Below are 15,426 nucleotides of genomic sequence, written 5' to 3'. Positions count from 1 at the left end.
AAAGAGATTCACTAGGCTGATTCCTGGGATGAAGGGGTTGACTTATCAAGAACAGTTAAACAGGTTAGGTCTTTATTCATTAGAGTTTAGAAGAATGAGGGGTGATCTTATTGAAATGTACAAGATTCTGAGGGGGCTTGACAAGATAGATGTTGAGAAGATGTTTCCATTAGTGGGAGAATCTCGAATGAGGGGACAAAGTTCCAGAATAAGGAGGCATTCATTTAAAACTGAGATGCGAAGGAATTTCTTCTCTCAGAAGGTAGTGAATGTCTGGAATTATGTAGCCCAGAGAGTTGTGGAGGTTAGATCACTAAGTATTTAAATAAAGTAGACATATTTTTGAAATATCGGGGAGTTGAGGGTTATGAGGAACTGGCACGAAAGAGGAGTTGAGGTCTGGGGCAGATCAGCCATGATCTTATTGAATGGCAGGGCAGGCTTGAGGGGCCGAATGGTCTTCTCCTATTTCTTATGATCCTTTTATACAACCTCTCCTGTGGCTCTATATCCTTTTTAAAATTTGGCAACCAGAACAGTACACAATGCTTTAAGTTTGGTCAAACCAGGGTTCAGCAAGGGCATATGGTGCAGTGTAGCACTGGATTAGAAATTTGGTGCAATGCATTTTGACTGTTGCAGATTGGATCCTTTCAGCCATTATAACCAGCAGAGTACAGTCCGCTGCAATTGGAGCACCCTTTCAGCTCCTCCAGGGTTATGTGTAATGATGCTAACTATTTCTGGAGTTATCTGCACCCTCTCCTCTGTGAAGCCATGTTGAGTGTGGTTCCTCTTCCTCCTCAGGTGTCTCCCTCCATGCAAGTGAAAGTGGTGTTCGAAGTGTTTCTTCTGCAAGAATCACAAAGTGGAGTCTGTAAGGACTATGTAGAAATAAATAACAAGAGGTGAGTCATTCAAACTGGGCACAGTCCCTGTATTTGCAGCTGTATATGGCAGGTATGGATCTGTGAAGCAGCTTACTGAGTAAGCTGATTTGGTCCTGAGTAAATGAGGTTGGGGGGATTGTAGAGGGTGCAGGCTGGAAAATGCAGTGCCTGCTGGGTGTGGGGTAGTGACCGCCTGCTGGGGTGGAACTGGTTGCTGGTGTTGCACTTCAGTTCGCCAGGTGGGGAAGGATAGAACTGGAGCCTAGTCCTTATCCACTTACAAGCTTTTACTTAGAGACAAACATTACATATCATACACCTCGAGATCTAACAACTACAGTTTTCAGCCTGCTTATATGAATCCCCAGTTAACACCTTCCACCAGAATAATATTAAATGCACAATTAACAACTGGTTCCTGAGCTGGGGCTCAGGGGAGAGAGAGGTCAATGCTGGAATGAGAGCAAGCCTGAGCTAACCTTGTTTGGGGAATCTCTGTAGCTGCTTCTACCAATGGCTCTGATGGATACACCATAGCCAAGGCTGTTTCCCAGACAGTGTCTCAGATGCTGAAGGACCTAGACATTGGTGTACTTCCAGCTATTTCTGTCTCCAACCCTGTGAAAAGCACACAAGCTGAGAGCTGATTGCCTCAGCTTTCAGTCGTGAGGAACAATTGAAGGTTTGGCAGCTAGGATAATAGGATCATGTGTGAATGATATCCAAGATAAAGATTACGGGTGGGGACAGAATTGGACAGTGTCCTCAGTAACACTCACGGGGTTGCTGTTAGATCAATCCAGCAGAGTCATCCGAATTATATAGGATTAGATGCCGGAGATAAATCTATTATTTAATATCAACCAAGTATAAGCAAGTTATTTGAAACAGATGGGCAGGAAAGGACCATCAAGCCAGCCCTACATTATGATGGCTGGACCATCATGACTAAACGCTGCTTCCCGATATGTCCACCTCACATCCAGCCGCAGCTATGTAAATTCCCCGGGAGAGGCAAAAACCCAGGGCTATGGGGAAAAGTAGTCTTCTGGAAAATGCCTCTCCCATGCCCTCAGGTGACTGAAACCAGTCCAGGAGATTGCATGGACCAAATCTTATCTGTAAAGACACCTACCTTCTACATGACGCGATCCCTGCCCCAGTCAGGAACTGGTCCAGCTCCCTGTTGTGTGCTGCAGAGTCAGCACCCACCACACCAGCCAGCAATGTATTCCAGAGTCTCCTCTGTCCCTGCGAAAAGAGCTAGTCAACATCCAGTCCATTCCTATTTTTACACTGTTTAAACCCATGTTGCCGGGTGCTCCCCACTCTGTTAAACTGTAATAAGTATCAATATAGACACTATCCAGTCCTTTGATTATTTTCTATTCCTCTATCAGATTACATCTAAGTCTGTGCTTCTCTAAACTAAATAGACCCAAGTCCTTGAGCCTATATGAGGTTTATTAAGCTAGGAATCATTACTGTAGCTCTCCTCTAGACCTTTTCCAAAGTCATTATACCACCCACTGTGTGAGGGAACCAAAACTAGGTGCAATTCTCCATGTGGGTCTGACCAGAAACTTGTATAATGACAAAATGGTGTCCTAATGGTTCCATTAACACAACCCAGTGCCTGGTTAACTTTATCTACAGTTTTAGTCATCTTTGCACAGTAACATCAAGACCTTTTTCCCTCAATCTCTTCCAATATTGTTCCCTGAAAATGCTAAGTTTCTGTTTTGGCCCAACTGATGTGCATGACACTACATATAGCTCTTTAAAAGAACTGGCACAAATGGCCACCTCCTGTTCTGCGTCATTCTATGTTTCTACATTTATCTGAATAGAATGCCATTTGCTATTGTTTGGCCCACTTCCAGCACATCTAAACCCTCCTGGATTTGATTGTACTTCTCTACCATCTTATCCCTTGCACAGATTTTGCTATAAGCTGAAAATTTACTGACCATTCTTCCAAAACCACTGTCTAGATCATTAATAAAGATTTTGAAGAGTAGCAGGCCTTGGACCAATCCCTGGGGGACGTCGCTAGTAACATGTCTCCATGCTGAGCCATATCTGTTAACTATAACATTTTTGCTGCAGGATTGGAGCCAATTTCGAATCAACATATCAACTTACCACTGATGTCACAAGATCTTGTGAAATAACTTAGTGTGAGGTACCTTATTAAAGGCTTTCTGAAAGTACAGGTAGACAATGTCTAATGGATTTCCCTCATCCACTTATCTAGTAACTTCTTCAAAAACGTTATCAAATTTATTAGGCATAACCTTTTTTTTTTAAGAAATTGAGTTGTGAATTTCTAATGTACCCTTCCCTTTCCCAGTGATCATCAAGGGCATGTCTTATGATCCCTTCTAGCATCTTCCCAATAATGGTTGTCAGGTCGATCGACCTGGAGGTCTCTAGCACAGATTTGTCCCCTTTTTTGAAAGTAGGAACTACATGAGCTGGCTTCTAGTCTAAGGGAGCTATCTCTGTCTCTATTGAACTATTGAAGCTATGGGCAAGGAGCTCACAGAGCACCTATCCCGTCTCCTTAATCACCCTTGGATAGATATTATATGGACCTGCAGCCATATCAATTTTGAGCTTTCCTATCCTATGCAAGGATACCCTGAATCTGAAATGTAAAAATTGTCTGTCGGAGTATAGACTGATGTGAAATAGCCATTTATCAGCTTTGCCATAACCCGAGAATTTTTGAAGCTGCCCTGCAGTATTTTTTAAATGGCCTTATAAGATCCTTTTTTAAAGTATAAGCCTGGACTAAACAGAAAAATATCTGTTGAGATCTGCAAACTACTAACCACTCTAGGTAGGTTTTCAGTGAGACATATCAAAGATTTACTGAAAATTAGCCAACATATACACTTTGGGCAATGATGGCCAGAAATGAGTTGGATACAGAGTAAAATTTCAAAATTTACCCATGATATCAAACTTGAGGGTGATGCCAGTCGATTGCAACAGGACACAGATAGGCTAGCAGAATGGGCAGACAGGTGGCAGATGGAATTTAATACAGACAAGTGTGAGGTGATGCACTTTGACAGAAGGGCTAAGGAGAGGCAATATAGATTTAGTGGCAACATTCTAAAAAGTGTGCAAGGACAGAGGGACCTGAGGGTTCACATGCATAGATCTTTGAAGGTGGCAGGACATATTGAGGGAGTAAATAGCAAACCACCTGAGATCTTGGGCTTCATAAATAGAGGTATTGAGTGCAAAAGTAGGGAAGTTATGCTGAAATTTGATAAAACTCTGGTTAGGCCACAACTAGAGTATTGCTTCCAGTTCTGGTCACCACATTTTAAGAAGGATGTGAGAGTCTTTGACAGAGTGCAGAGATTTACCAGAGTGGTTCCAAGGATGAGGGATTTTAGCTATAAGGTTAGGTTGGAGAAGCTAAGGCTGTTCTTGGAGCAAATGAGTTTGAGAGGAGATTTGATAGAGGTGTACAAAATCACAACAGGTTTAGGTAAGGTAGACTAAGAAAAGCTAATCCCATTAGCTGATGTTATAATGACTAGGGAACACAGATTTAAAGTTTTGAGCAAGAGCTGCAGGGGGCATATGAAGAAAAACTTTTTAACGCAGCGAGTGGTAATGATTCACTGCCCACGAGGGTGGTGGAAGCGAAGACAACCAGAGATTTCAAAAGGAAACTGGGTGGGCACTTGAGGGAAATAAACTTGCAGGGCTGCAGGCATAGAGGAGTGGAATGGGACTGACTGGACTCAGACTGAATGGCCTCCTTCTGTGCTGTAATGACTCTGATTCTATGTAAAATGTAACGCTCTGTACCTATCAACGGTGAGATTATTGTCATGTGATCCTTGTGTTCTATGCTATGACCTCAGTAGATGGCAATATTGTACCAAATACCATCCATTCTCGTGGAATGTTTTGGCATTTCATTTCTAATCAGTCAAAGATGAGACAGTTTGACAGTTATAAATCTCACACTTTCCAGGGTAATGACAACAGAAGCCAAACATGTTGTCTGTAAACTAACCATAATACTTTACACATCTCCCTTGCTCTTAAATTGCATTTAGTCTGACCGTTAGCCTACGGAATCCTAACGACCTAGTCTCTATCACAGTACACTCAGAATGTACAGATATTAGTGCTGACCTGTATTCAACTATTTTTCTTCATTTCACTCCAGATTTTCTAAACTTTCTAATGAATCACTGATCCTGTACTACTTCTGTTACTGTAGCTGTGCTAATTCTCCTGATATCCTTTACTATGTCAAGCTGTTAACCGATCACCAGCTCCATCCCCCTCCCTGGTCACTGTCTGAGGCTCAACAAGACTCTTCGCATCCGCCATGTCCTATGTGATGCTGAATTGAGTTTCTGATCCCATATCCTCTCCATCACCAAGATCTTCTATTACCATCTCTGTAACATCACCCATCTCTGCCCCAGCTCAGCCCACCTGCTGCTAAAACCCTCACCATGCTTTTATTACATTGATGCTCAGTTATTCTCATGCTGTCCCAGCCAACTTCCCATTTTCAACCCTCCATAAACATCCCCTCACCCAGAACTCTGCTTTATCCTAACTTGAACCAACTCCCATACACCCATCACAACTGTGCTCACCACCTCCCGGTTACGCAATGCCTTGATTTTAAAATTCTCATCCTTGTTTTCAAATCTCTCTGTGGCCTCGCCCCTGTCTATCGCTCTATCCTCCTACAGCCCTCCAACCCTCTGAAATCTCTGAATTTCTTCAATTCTGGCCTCCTGCGCATCTCTGCTTTTAACGCTCCACCATTGGTGGCCGTGCCTTCAGCTGCCTGGGAACGAAGCTTTGGAATGCCCGCACTGCATCTCTCTGCCTCTCATTCCTCACTTACCTCCTTTAATATACTCCTTAAAAACCTACCTCTTCGACAAGTTTTGACACCTATCCTAATATCTCATTATGTGACCTTGATATCAAATTTTGTTTGAAGCAGGTTGGATTGTTTTAATATGTTAAAGGTGCAAAATAAATATAAGATGATGGTGGTTTATACACCATCCTACACTCGTGTTTCAGGATCTGTGGGAAGAGACCAATGGTGGTTGAACTAGGTCAAGGAAATGAGATGACGGTCAGGTTCCATTCGGATGCGGCAGAGTCTGATCGGGGGTTTTCTGCTCAATTTGAAGCTTATGACGCGAGTAAACGTAAGTAGCTGAGGGGCAGTTGGGAGAGGGAAAAGAGGGAATGGGGGGTGAAATGGGATTGATATTTTTTATAGAGCAACCCATATTCACTCAGTCTGCTTTGTCTTTTTTGGGAGGGTTCTCTCTTTCTTTCTGTCTATCTCTCGCTCACTTTCTGTCTGTCTCTCTGGTCCAAGTGTGTCCCCCCCCGCCCCCATCCACCTCGCTCGGCTGACCTCCCCACCCCTTCCCTCCCCTCGCTTGGCCACGCTCCCCCCCACCCCCCACCCTCCACTCGGCCAATCGCCTGTCCTTCCATCGTTCGGCTGCCCTCCCCCACCCACCTCACTCTAATGTCAAATCAGGACCAGATAATTTTTATGTTTTCAGGAGTGACATCTCCTACCTTGATGACGCATTCAACGAAAACAATTCTGGCCCCTTGAGCATCCCTAATTTTATTTGCTCCACCATTGGCAGCCATGCCTTCAGCTACCTGGCTGCCTGAACCCTAAGCTCTGGAATTTCCTTCCTAAATCTTTCTGCCTGTCCTCCTTTAGGATACTCCTTTGATCAAATTGTTGGTCATCTGACCCTATAGCGCTTTTCTGTTCAGAGTCATATTTTGTCTCATTATCGCTCCTGTGAGGGATGTTTTAGTACATTAAAGAAGCTATATAAATACAAGTTGTTTTTGAAATGTGGCAACTGATGGATCTTGTCTCCCTCTTTCTCTGCAGCTTGCCCGGATGAGTTTGCCTGCACCAGCGGCCGTTGTGTTGGGAAGGACCTGGTGTGTGATGGTTGGAATGACTGTGGAGACAACAGTGACGAAACAAGATGCAGTGAGTGTCCACATTACCATATTGCCACTGTGGAACAGATGAGGGGCCACCATGTAATTAATGGGGAATGTTTGTGGGGAATCAGGCTGGGCTGTGTACTCTGGGGGCTTTATAATTAGATAAAAAAACAGACTGAATGTGGCCTGTACAGAGTGTGGGAGGGAAACCACTGAGACGGATGCAGAACCCTCCAAATTATGGCTAAAAGGTGAAAAGTGAACCAGAAGCTATATGCAATTGCATGAGGTTTGGAAGGAGACCTGAGATACCCAAGAATGTAAACCGGTTTGAAGTGGAGGATGAGCTGAGAAAAGTTAATATGTGCGAAGTATTGCTTCCTGGAAATCCTGTGGGATGGGTCGTTATTTCTGAGTGTGATATGAGATTAGGAACAAAATCTATGAAATGGAGACAGTTGTGATGGATAAGTTATTGAAAGTGGGAGAGCATTGATATTTTTTGGGATATCTTCTCCATTATTTAGCTTGTAATTTTGATCACTTGTACACAAGTTTCTGTGTCTTCACTGACCCTGATGCCACAATTATTGCACTTCCTAGAATGAATCTCCAGATTATCATTACAAGGCAGCAGTGCAGGAGCAGGCCCCCCCACCCCACCCCATTGTCTGTGGCACAGTGGGTAGCACTCTCACCTCTGTGTCAAAAGGTTATGAGTTTAAGTCCCATTCCAGGATAATCTGACAGTCCCATTATGGATTCATGTTCTATGCTTAGAGCAGTCATTAAACTGAGGCCATGTCTACTCTTAGATGGATGCAAAAAATCCCACAGCACTATTGCGAAGAAGAGCATGGGAGCTCTCCACAGTATTCTGGCGAATATTTATCCCCCAACCAATGCCTAAAAAGCAGCTTATCTGATCATTTACCTCATTGCTGTTTATGGGACCTTGCTGTGCACAAATAGGCCTTTGTGTTTCATACAATGAATGTACTTCATGAGGTACAGTTCTAGTACCTCTGTAAAGCTCTGGTTAGGCTCCAAGTGGAGTATTACATCCAGTTCTGGTCACCACACTTCAGGAAGGATGTGAGGGATCTTGAGAGGGCAGAGAGGCGATTTTACTGAATGACTTCAAAAGGAAGTTGGATGGCCACCTGAGAGAAATAGACTTGCAAGGCTATGGGGATCAAGCCAGGAAGTGGGATGAACAGCTCCATGGAGAGCCAACATGAAGTTGATGGGCCAAATGGCTTCCTTCTGTGCTGTAAATGAGTCTATAACTTAAAGTACTTCATTGACTGAAAGCAGTGGGGCATCTCACTGAGGTTGTGGAAGATGCTGCATATTGATGTGTCCCAGATCTGAGGCAATCTCGGATAAGTTTGGGTGTCACGTGTTGTCTCACAGGCAGAAGATGTTGATGTGTCCAGAAACACAGACCTCTCTCACATTGACTGCTTTGGTCTTAAATGTGATGTTTGTGAGCTTGTCCATCTCCATGAGGGTGGGGATAGGGATGCCAACTCTGGCTGAACATATTTCTGAAGGTTTGATCACAGGACATCCAATCATGTGACACCTAATTACTGCAGTTTGCAAATAGTATTATTTATTTAGAGATACAGCATTGAAACAGACCCTTCGGCCCATCGAGTCTGTGCCGACCACCACCCATTTATATTAATCCTACATTAACCCCATATTCTCTACCACATCCCCAACATTCTCCTACCATCTACCTGCACTAAGGGCAATTTACAATGGCCAATTTACCTATCAACCTGTAAGCCTTTGGCTGTGGGAGGAAACTGGAGCACCTGGCGGAAGCCCACACAGACACAGGGAGAACTTGCAAACTCCGCACAGGCAGTACCCTGAATTGAACCCGGTCGCTGGAGCTGTGAGGCTGCGGTGCTAACCACTGCGCCACTGTGCTGCCCACCTTACAATTATTTAGTCCCCTGTAATTCAGGGTCTTTGCTCAAAGTTTCTTTCCTCTTAAACCTGTATCTCTTTCTGCTTGCAGCAACTCTGGAGACTTATTGACAAATTGGCGATAGTCAGTGTAAGACATCAGTGTAATTCAGCTGTACCTGGAACTCTGCTTTCACAAGACTTTCACATAACCAGTTGCTTTCTTTGCTGCAAAGCAGTCATTAACAACAACTTGCATTTATATAGCACATTAATAAAACGTCCCAAGCCCCTTCACAGGAGCGTATTAAAGCAAATTTTAACACTGAGTCACATAGGGAGATATTAGGGCAGATAACCAAAAGCTTGCTCAAAGAGATTGTAAGGAGTATCTTAAAGGAAGAAAGAGAGGTAGAGAGGTTTAGGGAGGCAATTCCCGAGCTTAGGGCCCAGGCAACTGAAGGCACGGCCACCAATGGTGGAGCAATTAAAATTGATGATTCTCAAGAGGTCAGAACTATATGAGTGCAGATATTTGAAGGTTATGGGGCGAAAGGAGATTACAGAAATGGGAGTGGGCAGTGCAGAGCAAGGCCATGTAGAGATTTGAAAACAACAATAAGGATTTTAAGATTGAGGCATTGCTTAACCGATACCAATATAGGTCAGCAAGCACAGGCATGATGGGTGAATGGGACTTGGCATGAGTAAGGACACAGGCAGCAGAGGTTTGAATTACATCAAATTTCCAGAGGGTAGAACATGGGAGGCCAGTCAGGAGTATGTTGGAATAGTCAAATCGAGAGGTAACAAAGGCATGAATGAGGGTTTCATCAACAGATGAGCTGAGGCAGGGGTGAAGTTGGGCAATGTTATGGAAGTGGAAATAGGCAGTCTTGGTGATGGTGCGGATATGTGGTAAGCTCATCTTGGAGTCAAATATGACACCAAGTTGCAAACAATCTGGTTTGGCCTCAGACGGTTGCCAGGAGAGCGATGGAGTTGGTTGCTACGGAATGGAGTTTGTCTTGGGGACTGAAGACAATAGATCTTTAATTGGAAGAAATTTCTGCTCATTCAGTACTGAATGTCGGACAGGCAGTCTGATCATTTAGCAATAGTGGAGCAGTCAAGTGAGGTGGTGGTGATGTACAGCTAGATGTTATGTGAAAATCAACATTGTGTTTTTGGATGATGTCGCCGAGAAGCAGCATGTAGATGAGAAATAGGGGGTCAAGTATAGATCCTTAGGGGACACTAGAGGTAACGGTGCAGGAAGAGAAGCCATTGCAGCTGATTCTCTGGCTATGATTAGATAGCTAAAAATGGAACCAGTTGAGAGCAGTCCTACCCAGCTGGATGACAGTGAAGAGGTGTTGGAGGAGGAGGGTGTGGTCAACCATGACAAAGGCTGCAGACAGGTCAAGAAGGACGAGGAGGAGAAGTTTACTTTTATCACATAGATTGTTATTTGTGACTTTGGTAAGAGCCGTTTTGGTACTGTGGCAGGGGTGGAAACCTGATTGGAGGAATTCAAACATTGGGTCCTAGGAAGGTGGGCATGATTTGGAAGGTGACAACCCATTCAAGAACTTTGGAGAGGAAATGGAGGTTAGAGATTTGGGGGATGGGGTAGTTTGCAAGGATGTTGAGGTCAAGGGTTTTTTTTTTTGAGAAAAGTGATCACAGCAGATTTAAAGAAGAGGAAAACCTGATGAAAGAGAACGGTTAATATCAGCTAGATAGGGACCAGGAAGGGAAATTGTCAAGGAGCAGGAGATAGTCTCATGAACAAGTCAGTAAGCTGAAAATCTTTTCACAGTCTGCACTTGAGACTGTCCTTTTAGTGGAGGGAGAGAACTTGCTATATGCTTCCGCAGTAAGATATTCCATATCAAAACTCAAAGCATTAAGCACAGTTATGAATAATGTGGTAATGTCATCCAATCTGAATTATTTTGTTGTCTAGTGGCTTCAGCATCTGGTGAACTTAGCTATAAATTGACAGTGACATTATCAGCTATACTGGATGAAGTGCAGTTTATATGTAGGCCATTCGCTCCTGAAAGGTGTGCAGCACTTGTCTCATTGTTAGCATGATGACCTTCAAGTAAGACATGTTTAATCCCTTCCATCCATAAAATTAACAAACGGCTACAGCAAAGAACTTAATTCCCTTATTTGAGGCACCTATTCCAACTGAGAAAATATGTGCTAACTGAAGATCATTAACTAAAAGTTCCTGCGATTTGGAAACAAAAACATTCTCAGTGATGCCAGTTGCTTTTGTGCATCCACAAAATTTTTCTTTGCGTTTTTTGAACCTTGCTGAAACTTCAGAAGCAATTTATTCTCACACTCCTGATTGAAATAACTTAAATGGTGAATCAAGCCATGGTATTGCTCTATTTCTGCTGCTCGTACTAGATTTTTGTGAAGTGGGTTCTTTTTGTAAAAAAAAAGGAATATGTTATCCATTTTTCACCACATCTTGGTGTCGCACATTCTTCATACAACACAAAAGCTCTTTTTCCTTCATATTTAATGGAAAATTCTTGATAACACAAGATATGTTCAGCCATGAATTCATCAACTTTGCAAAGCCAGTTTTTATGCTCTGGATGATCCTTATTCTAGTTCTAAGTACAAGTAATTTTTCACTAACGGTACCTTCAAAGCTACAGAGGCTGTGGAGGGTCACTGGTGAGATTCACCATTGAAAACTGGATTAGTGTCAAATACTCCCATTGCTCACAAACCAGAGTTGGGTGTGGTTTTTAAGATGCAGTGAAATATCACTGACTTTACTACAAGAGTAACTGGCATTTACATGGCACCTTTAACATGTTTCACAGGAGTGTGAGATTCTGTTTGTACCGATTGTACCTGACAGACAGGTGTGAGTGTGTTTGTACTGATTGCACCGGACGGACAGGTGTGAGTGTGTTTATACCGACTGTACCGAACAGACAGGGGTAAGTGTGTTTGTACTGACTGTACCGGACAGACAGGGGTGAGTGTGTTTGTACCGACTGTACCGGACAGACGGGTGAGTGTGTTTATATCGACCGTACTGGACAGATGTGAGTGTGCTCGTACCGGATAGAGTGGTGTGAGTGTGTTTGTAACAATTGTACCGGACAGACAGGTGAGAGTGTGTTTGTGTGATTGGCAGATCCGAGTGCGAGATTGTTTACTTTGAATCTAAGAAAGGAGAAGTGGAATATTTTCTGAATGGTGTGAGCAGTAACTGTAGAGGAGCAAAGGGATTTAGGTATCCATGTATACATTGCTAAATGCTAGTGTACAGGTACAAAAAATCACTAAGGCTTATAGTCTGTCAGCAGTCTTCGATTTATCAAAGCAAGACAAATGATGCTTCAGATCCCATCTGGAGTACTGCATTGAGTTCAAGGCACTGCATCTCAGGAAGATATATTAGCCTTGGAGGTTGGAGGGTTAAATTCTGAGGACACGCTGCACAGACTAGGTTTGTTCCCTTGAGGTTTATTTGTTTGAGATGTGTAAAATGTTAAATGAATTCAATAGGGTGGAAATGGAGAAACTAATTCCTCAGACAGAAATTGGGAACAAGGGGGCGTAATCTTAAAATGAGAGCTGGTCCATTCAGGGATGATGTCAGGAAGTATTTATTCAGACATTGGGTAGTAGAAACGTGGAAGTCTATCCTTCAGAAAGCTGGGGGACAGTTGGAGCTCTCAAGACTGAAATTGATGGCTCTTTGTTGGATACAGTACAAAGATGGGTAAATGCAGATCAGCCATGACCCAATTGAATGAAGAAGCAAGTCTGAGAGGCTGAATGGCATATACCTGTTCTCCTTTAATAAGGATTGGGGAGAGATCCCTTGGAGAGTGAGGATGTGTGAGGGGACCCTGAGCTTGGGGAGAAGGTCTTGGGAGCCCTCCAGATTGAGGAGAGTCCCAGGGCTGAAGGAGGATGATGGATCCAGAGGGAGTCAGTCCTTGGGTAGGAAAAGGATGATGGCTTCCTAGGCGTGGTTGGGTGTTCATGGTGCTGTGTTAATGATTGTTCTCTCTCCCTCACAGACTGTAAGGATGACCAGTTCAGATGTGGTACAGGGCTGTGTAAATCCAAGTTCTGGGTGTGCGATGGTGTCAACGACTGTGGTGATAACAGTGATGAGACAAATTGTCGTATGTACCTCACTAACTCCATCATTATTATTAGCTACAATGGCTCCTTTATCTGTTCCTCTCTTCCCCACTCTCTTTCCCCCCCCCCCCCCCCCCACTCCATGCACTCTCTCTCCCCCTGGTGCCCTCTCTCTCTTGCTCTCTCTCTCATCCGGGCGCTCTTGCTCTTTCTCTATCCCCACCCACCTTCCCAGCGTTCTTGCTCTCTCTCCCTTCACCACCCGCCCTGCCACTCCCCTCCCCGCCCCGGTGCTCCTGCTCTCTCCTCCCCCACCTACGCCCCCCACAAGCGCACTTGCTCTCTCTCCCATCCCCCCACCCGTGCTCTTGCTCTCCCTCTTCTCCTTGCAGTCTTGCACCCCCTTGTGCCCCCCCCCCCAACAACCAGGGCACTGTTGCGCCCACCTCGCCCCTCCTCCTTCATAACTCGCACCCCATCACCTCTTGCACCGGCACACACCTGCTGTCCCCAGTGCAAGCATTCTTCTCACCGGTAGGCACAGCCCCTCCCCCAGCCCTCCAATCTCCACAGGGCTCTGTGTAATTGAGGAAGGAAGACTGATGGAGTAACTTTATGTCTGACATTTCCTGTATATTTCAGAGTGTGATGCTGAGGAGATGTCATGCGAGAATGGAAAGTGTATACCTGAGGAACAGAAGTGCAATCTGGTGGACGAGTGCGGAGATCAAAGTGATGAGAAGGACTGCAAGAGTGGTAAGCAGCTGGATCCCTATCTTACTCTTGGAAATTACTCTGTATCTAACCCATGCTGCACTCACAACAACAACTTATTTTATATAGTGCCTTTAACATAATAAAGCGTCACAAAGCACTCTACAAGAGTATTATAAAACAAAATATGACAGCAAACCACTGGAGAAGATATTAGGTCAGCTGACTAAAAGCTTGGTCAAAGAGGAATGCCTTAAAGGCGGAAAGAGAGGGAGAGTGTCTTTTTTGGGGACAGTGTAGAGGGTGATTTACTCTAACCTGTGCTGTATTTGCCCTGGGACTGTTTGATGGGGACAGTGTAGAGGAAGCTTTACTGTGTATCTAACCGTGCTGTACCTGCCCTGGGTGTGTTAGATACTGACCATTGTTTTATTCCTTTACCTTGCAAGTTTTTAAAAGAATTTTTGGGGTTATTGTTGAGGAAACATTGAGTTATGAGCTGCTTTGCAGGCTGACTGAGGGACTGTTTGTTTCCTCTTTGTAGAGGTGACCTCTGTGCCCTGCACAGCTTATACCTACAAATGCAAGAATGATCTCTGCATCCAAAAGAAGAATCCAGAGTGTGATGGAACGCAGGATTGTGCTGACGGTTCAGATGAGCAGAATTGCAGTAAGTGTTCATTGTGTTGTATCTCAATCAATTGGCTTTCTGTGTTCCTAATTATTGTTGGTTTAACTAAATCCTTCTGTCCTCCACAGGGTGGAGGGCTACCATCGCTCTTAACCTTGGCAGGCAGGGGAAGGGGAGACACAGCCCCTCTCCACTGGGGGTGGGGAGAGGTGTGGTGGCCATCATCCCCTTCCACCGTTGCCTGATGAGGGCGGGAACACCACTGGGAATCTATACTTGGCCTGTGACCCATATGAGATCTGTCAGTAAAAGGGTGGGGAGTTGGATGGGGTACAGTGTGTGTGTGAAAGGGTGGGGAGTTGGATGGGGTACAGTGTGTTTGGGAAAGGATGGGAAGTTGGATGGGGTACTGTATGTATGAAAGGGTGGGGAGTTGGATGGGGTACAGTGTGTGTGTGAAAGGGTGGGGAGTTGGATGGGGTACAGTGTGTTTGGGAAAGGATGGGAAGTTGGATGGGGTACTGTATGTATGAAAGGGTGGGGAGTTGGAAGGGGTACAGTGTGTGTGTGAAAGGGTGGGAGTTGGATGGGGTACAGTGTGTGTGTGAAAGGGTGGGAGTTGGATGGGGTACAGTATCAAGGTAACATTTTTGCAAGTGATGGTCTGGAATGTCTGTTGAAAATCTAAATACCAGTAATTTTGCTTTTTTAAGCTGTTTAATTTACTCCAAGAGCATAAGTGTTGAAGTGAACGAACATTGACGACATAAATGGTAACGGACGCAGCCCCCAAGTTAGGTCCTCACCGTACCTCAGGCCTCTTCTTGAGTTGTTTGGTTTTGCTCATTTTCACGATGAGTGGGAGGGTGAGTGATACAAACATACGAATTAGGAGCAAGGGTAGGCCAATCGGCCCCTTCGAGTCTGCTCTGCCATTTAATAAGATCATGGCTGATCTGATTGTGGCCTCAACTCCACTTTCTCCCGACCCTCGATACCCTTTGATTCTCTTGTTGGTCAAGAATTTATCTACCTCAGCCTTATAAATATTCAATGACCCTGCCTCCTCCAGTCTGTGAGGAAGAGAGTTCCAAAGACTCGTGATCCTCTGAGAAAAAAAATTCTCCTCATCTC

General features: G+C 44.4%; 1 protein-coding gene across 1 annotated transcript in view; it reads left to right on the top strand.

Moving 5' to 3' along the window:
* LOC137381338 (suppressor of tumorigenicity 14 protein homolog) overlaps nt 1–15,426 on the top strand; it is a 47,287-nt gene that overhangs the window by 18,706 nt on the left and 13,155 nt on the right. Inside the window, exons 9-14 of the mRNA XM_068053760.1 lie at nt 808–908; nt 5,976–6,106; nt 6,826–6,930; nt 12,881–12,988; nt 13,590–13,703; nt 14,206–14,331. Coding sequence (XP_067909861.1) covers nt 808–908; nt 5,976–6,106; nt 6,826–6,930; nt 12,881–12,988; nt 13,590–13,703; nt 14,206–14,331 — 685 coding nt within the window. The remainder of the gene's footprint in view (nt 1–807; nt 909–5,975; nt 6,107–6,825; nt 6,931–12,880; nt 12,989–13,589; nt 13,704–14,205; nt 14,332–15,426) is intronic.

Source organism: Heterodontus francisci, chromosome 22 (assembly GCF_036365525.1).
Source record: "Heterodontus francisci isolate sHetFra1 chromosome 22, sHetFra1.hap1, whole genome shotgun sequence".
In the NCBI taxonomy this organism is placed as follows: domain Eukaryota; kingdom Metazoa; phylum Chordata; class Chondrichthyes; order Heterodontiformes; family Heterodontidae; genus Heterodontus; species Heterodontus francisci.
This window is presented reverse-complemented; position numbering and strand designations above follow the sequence as displayed.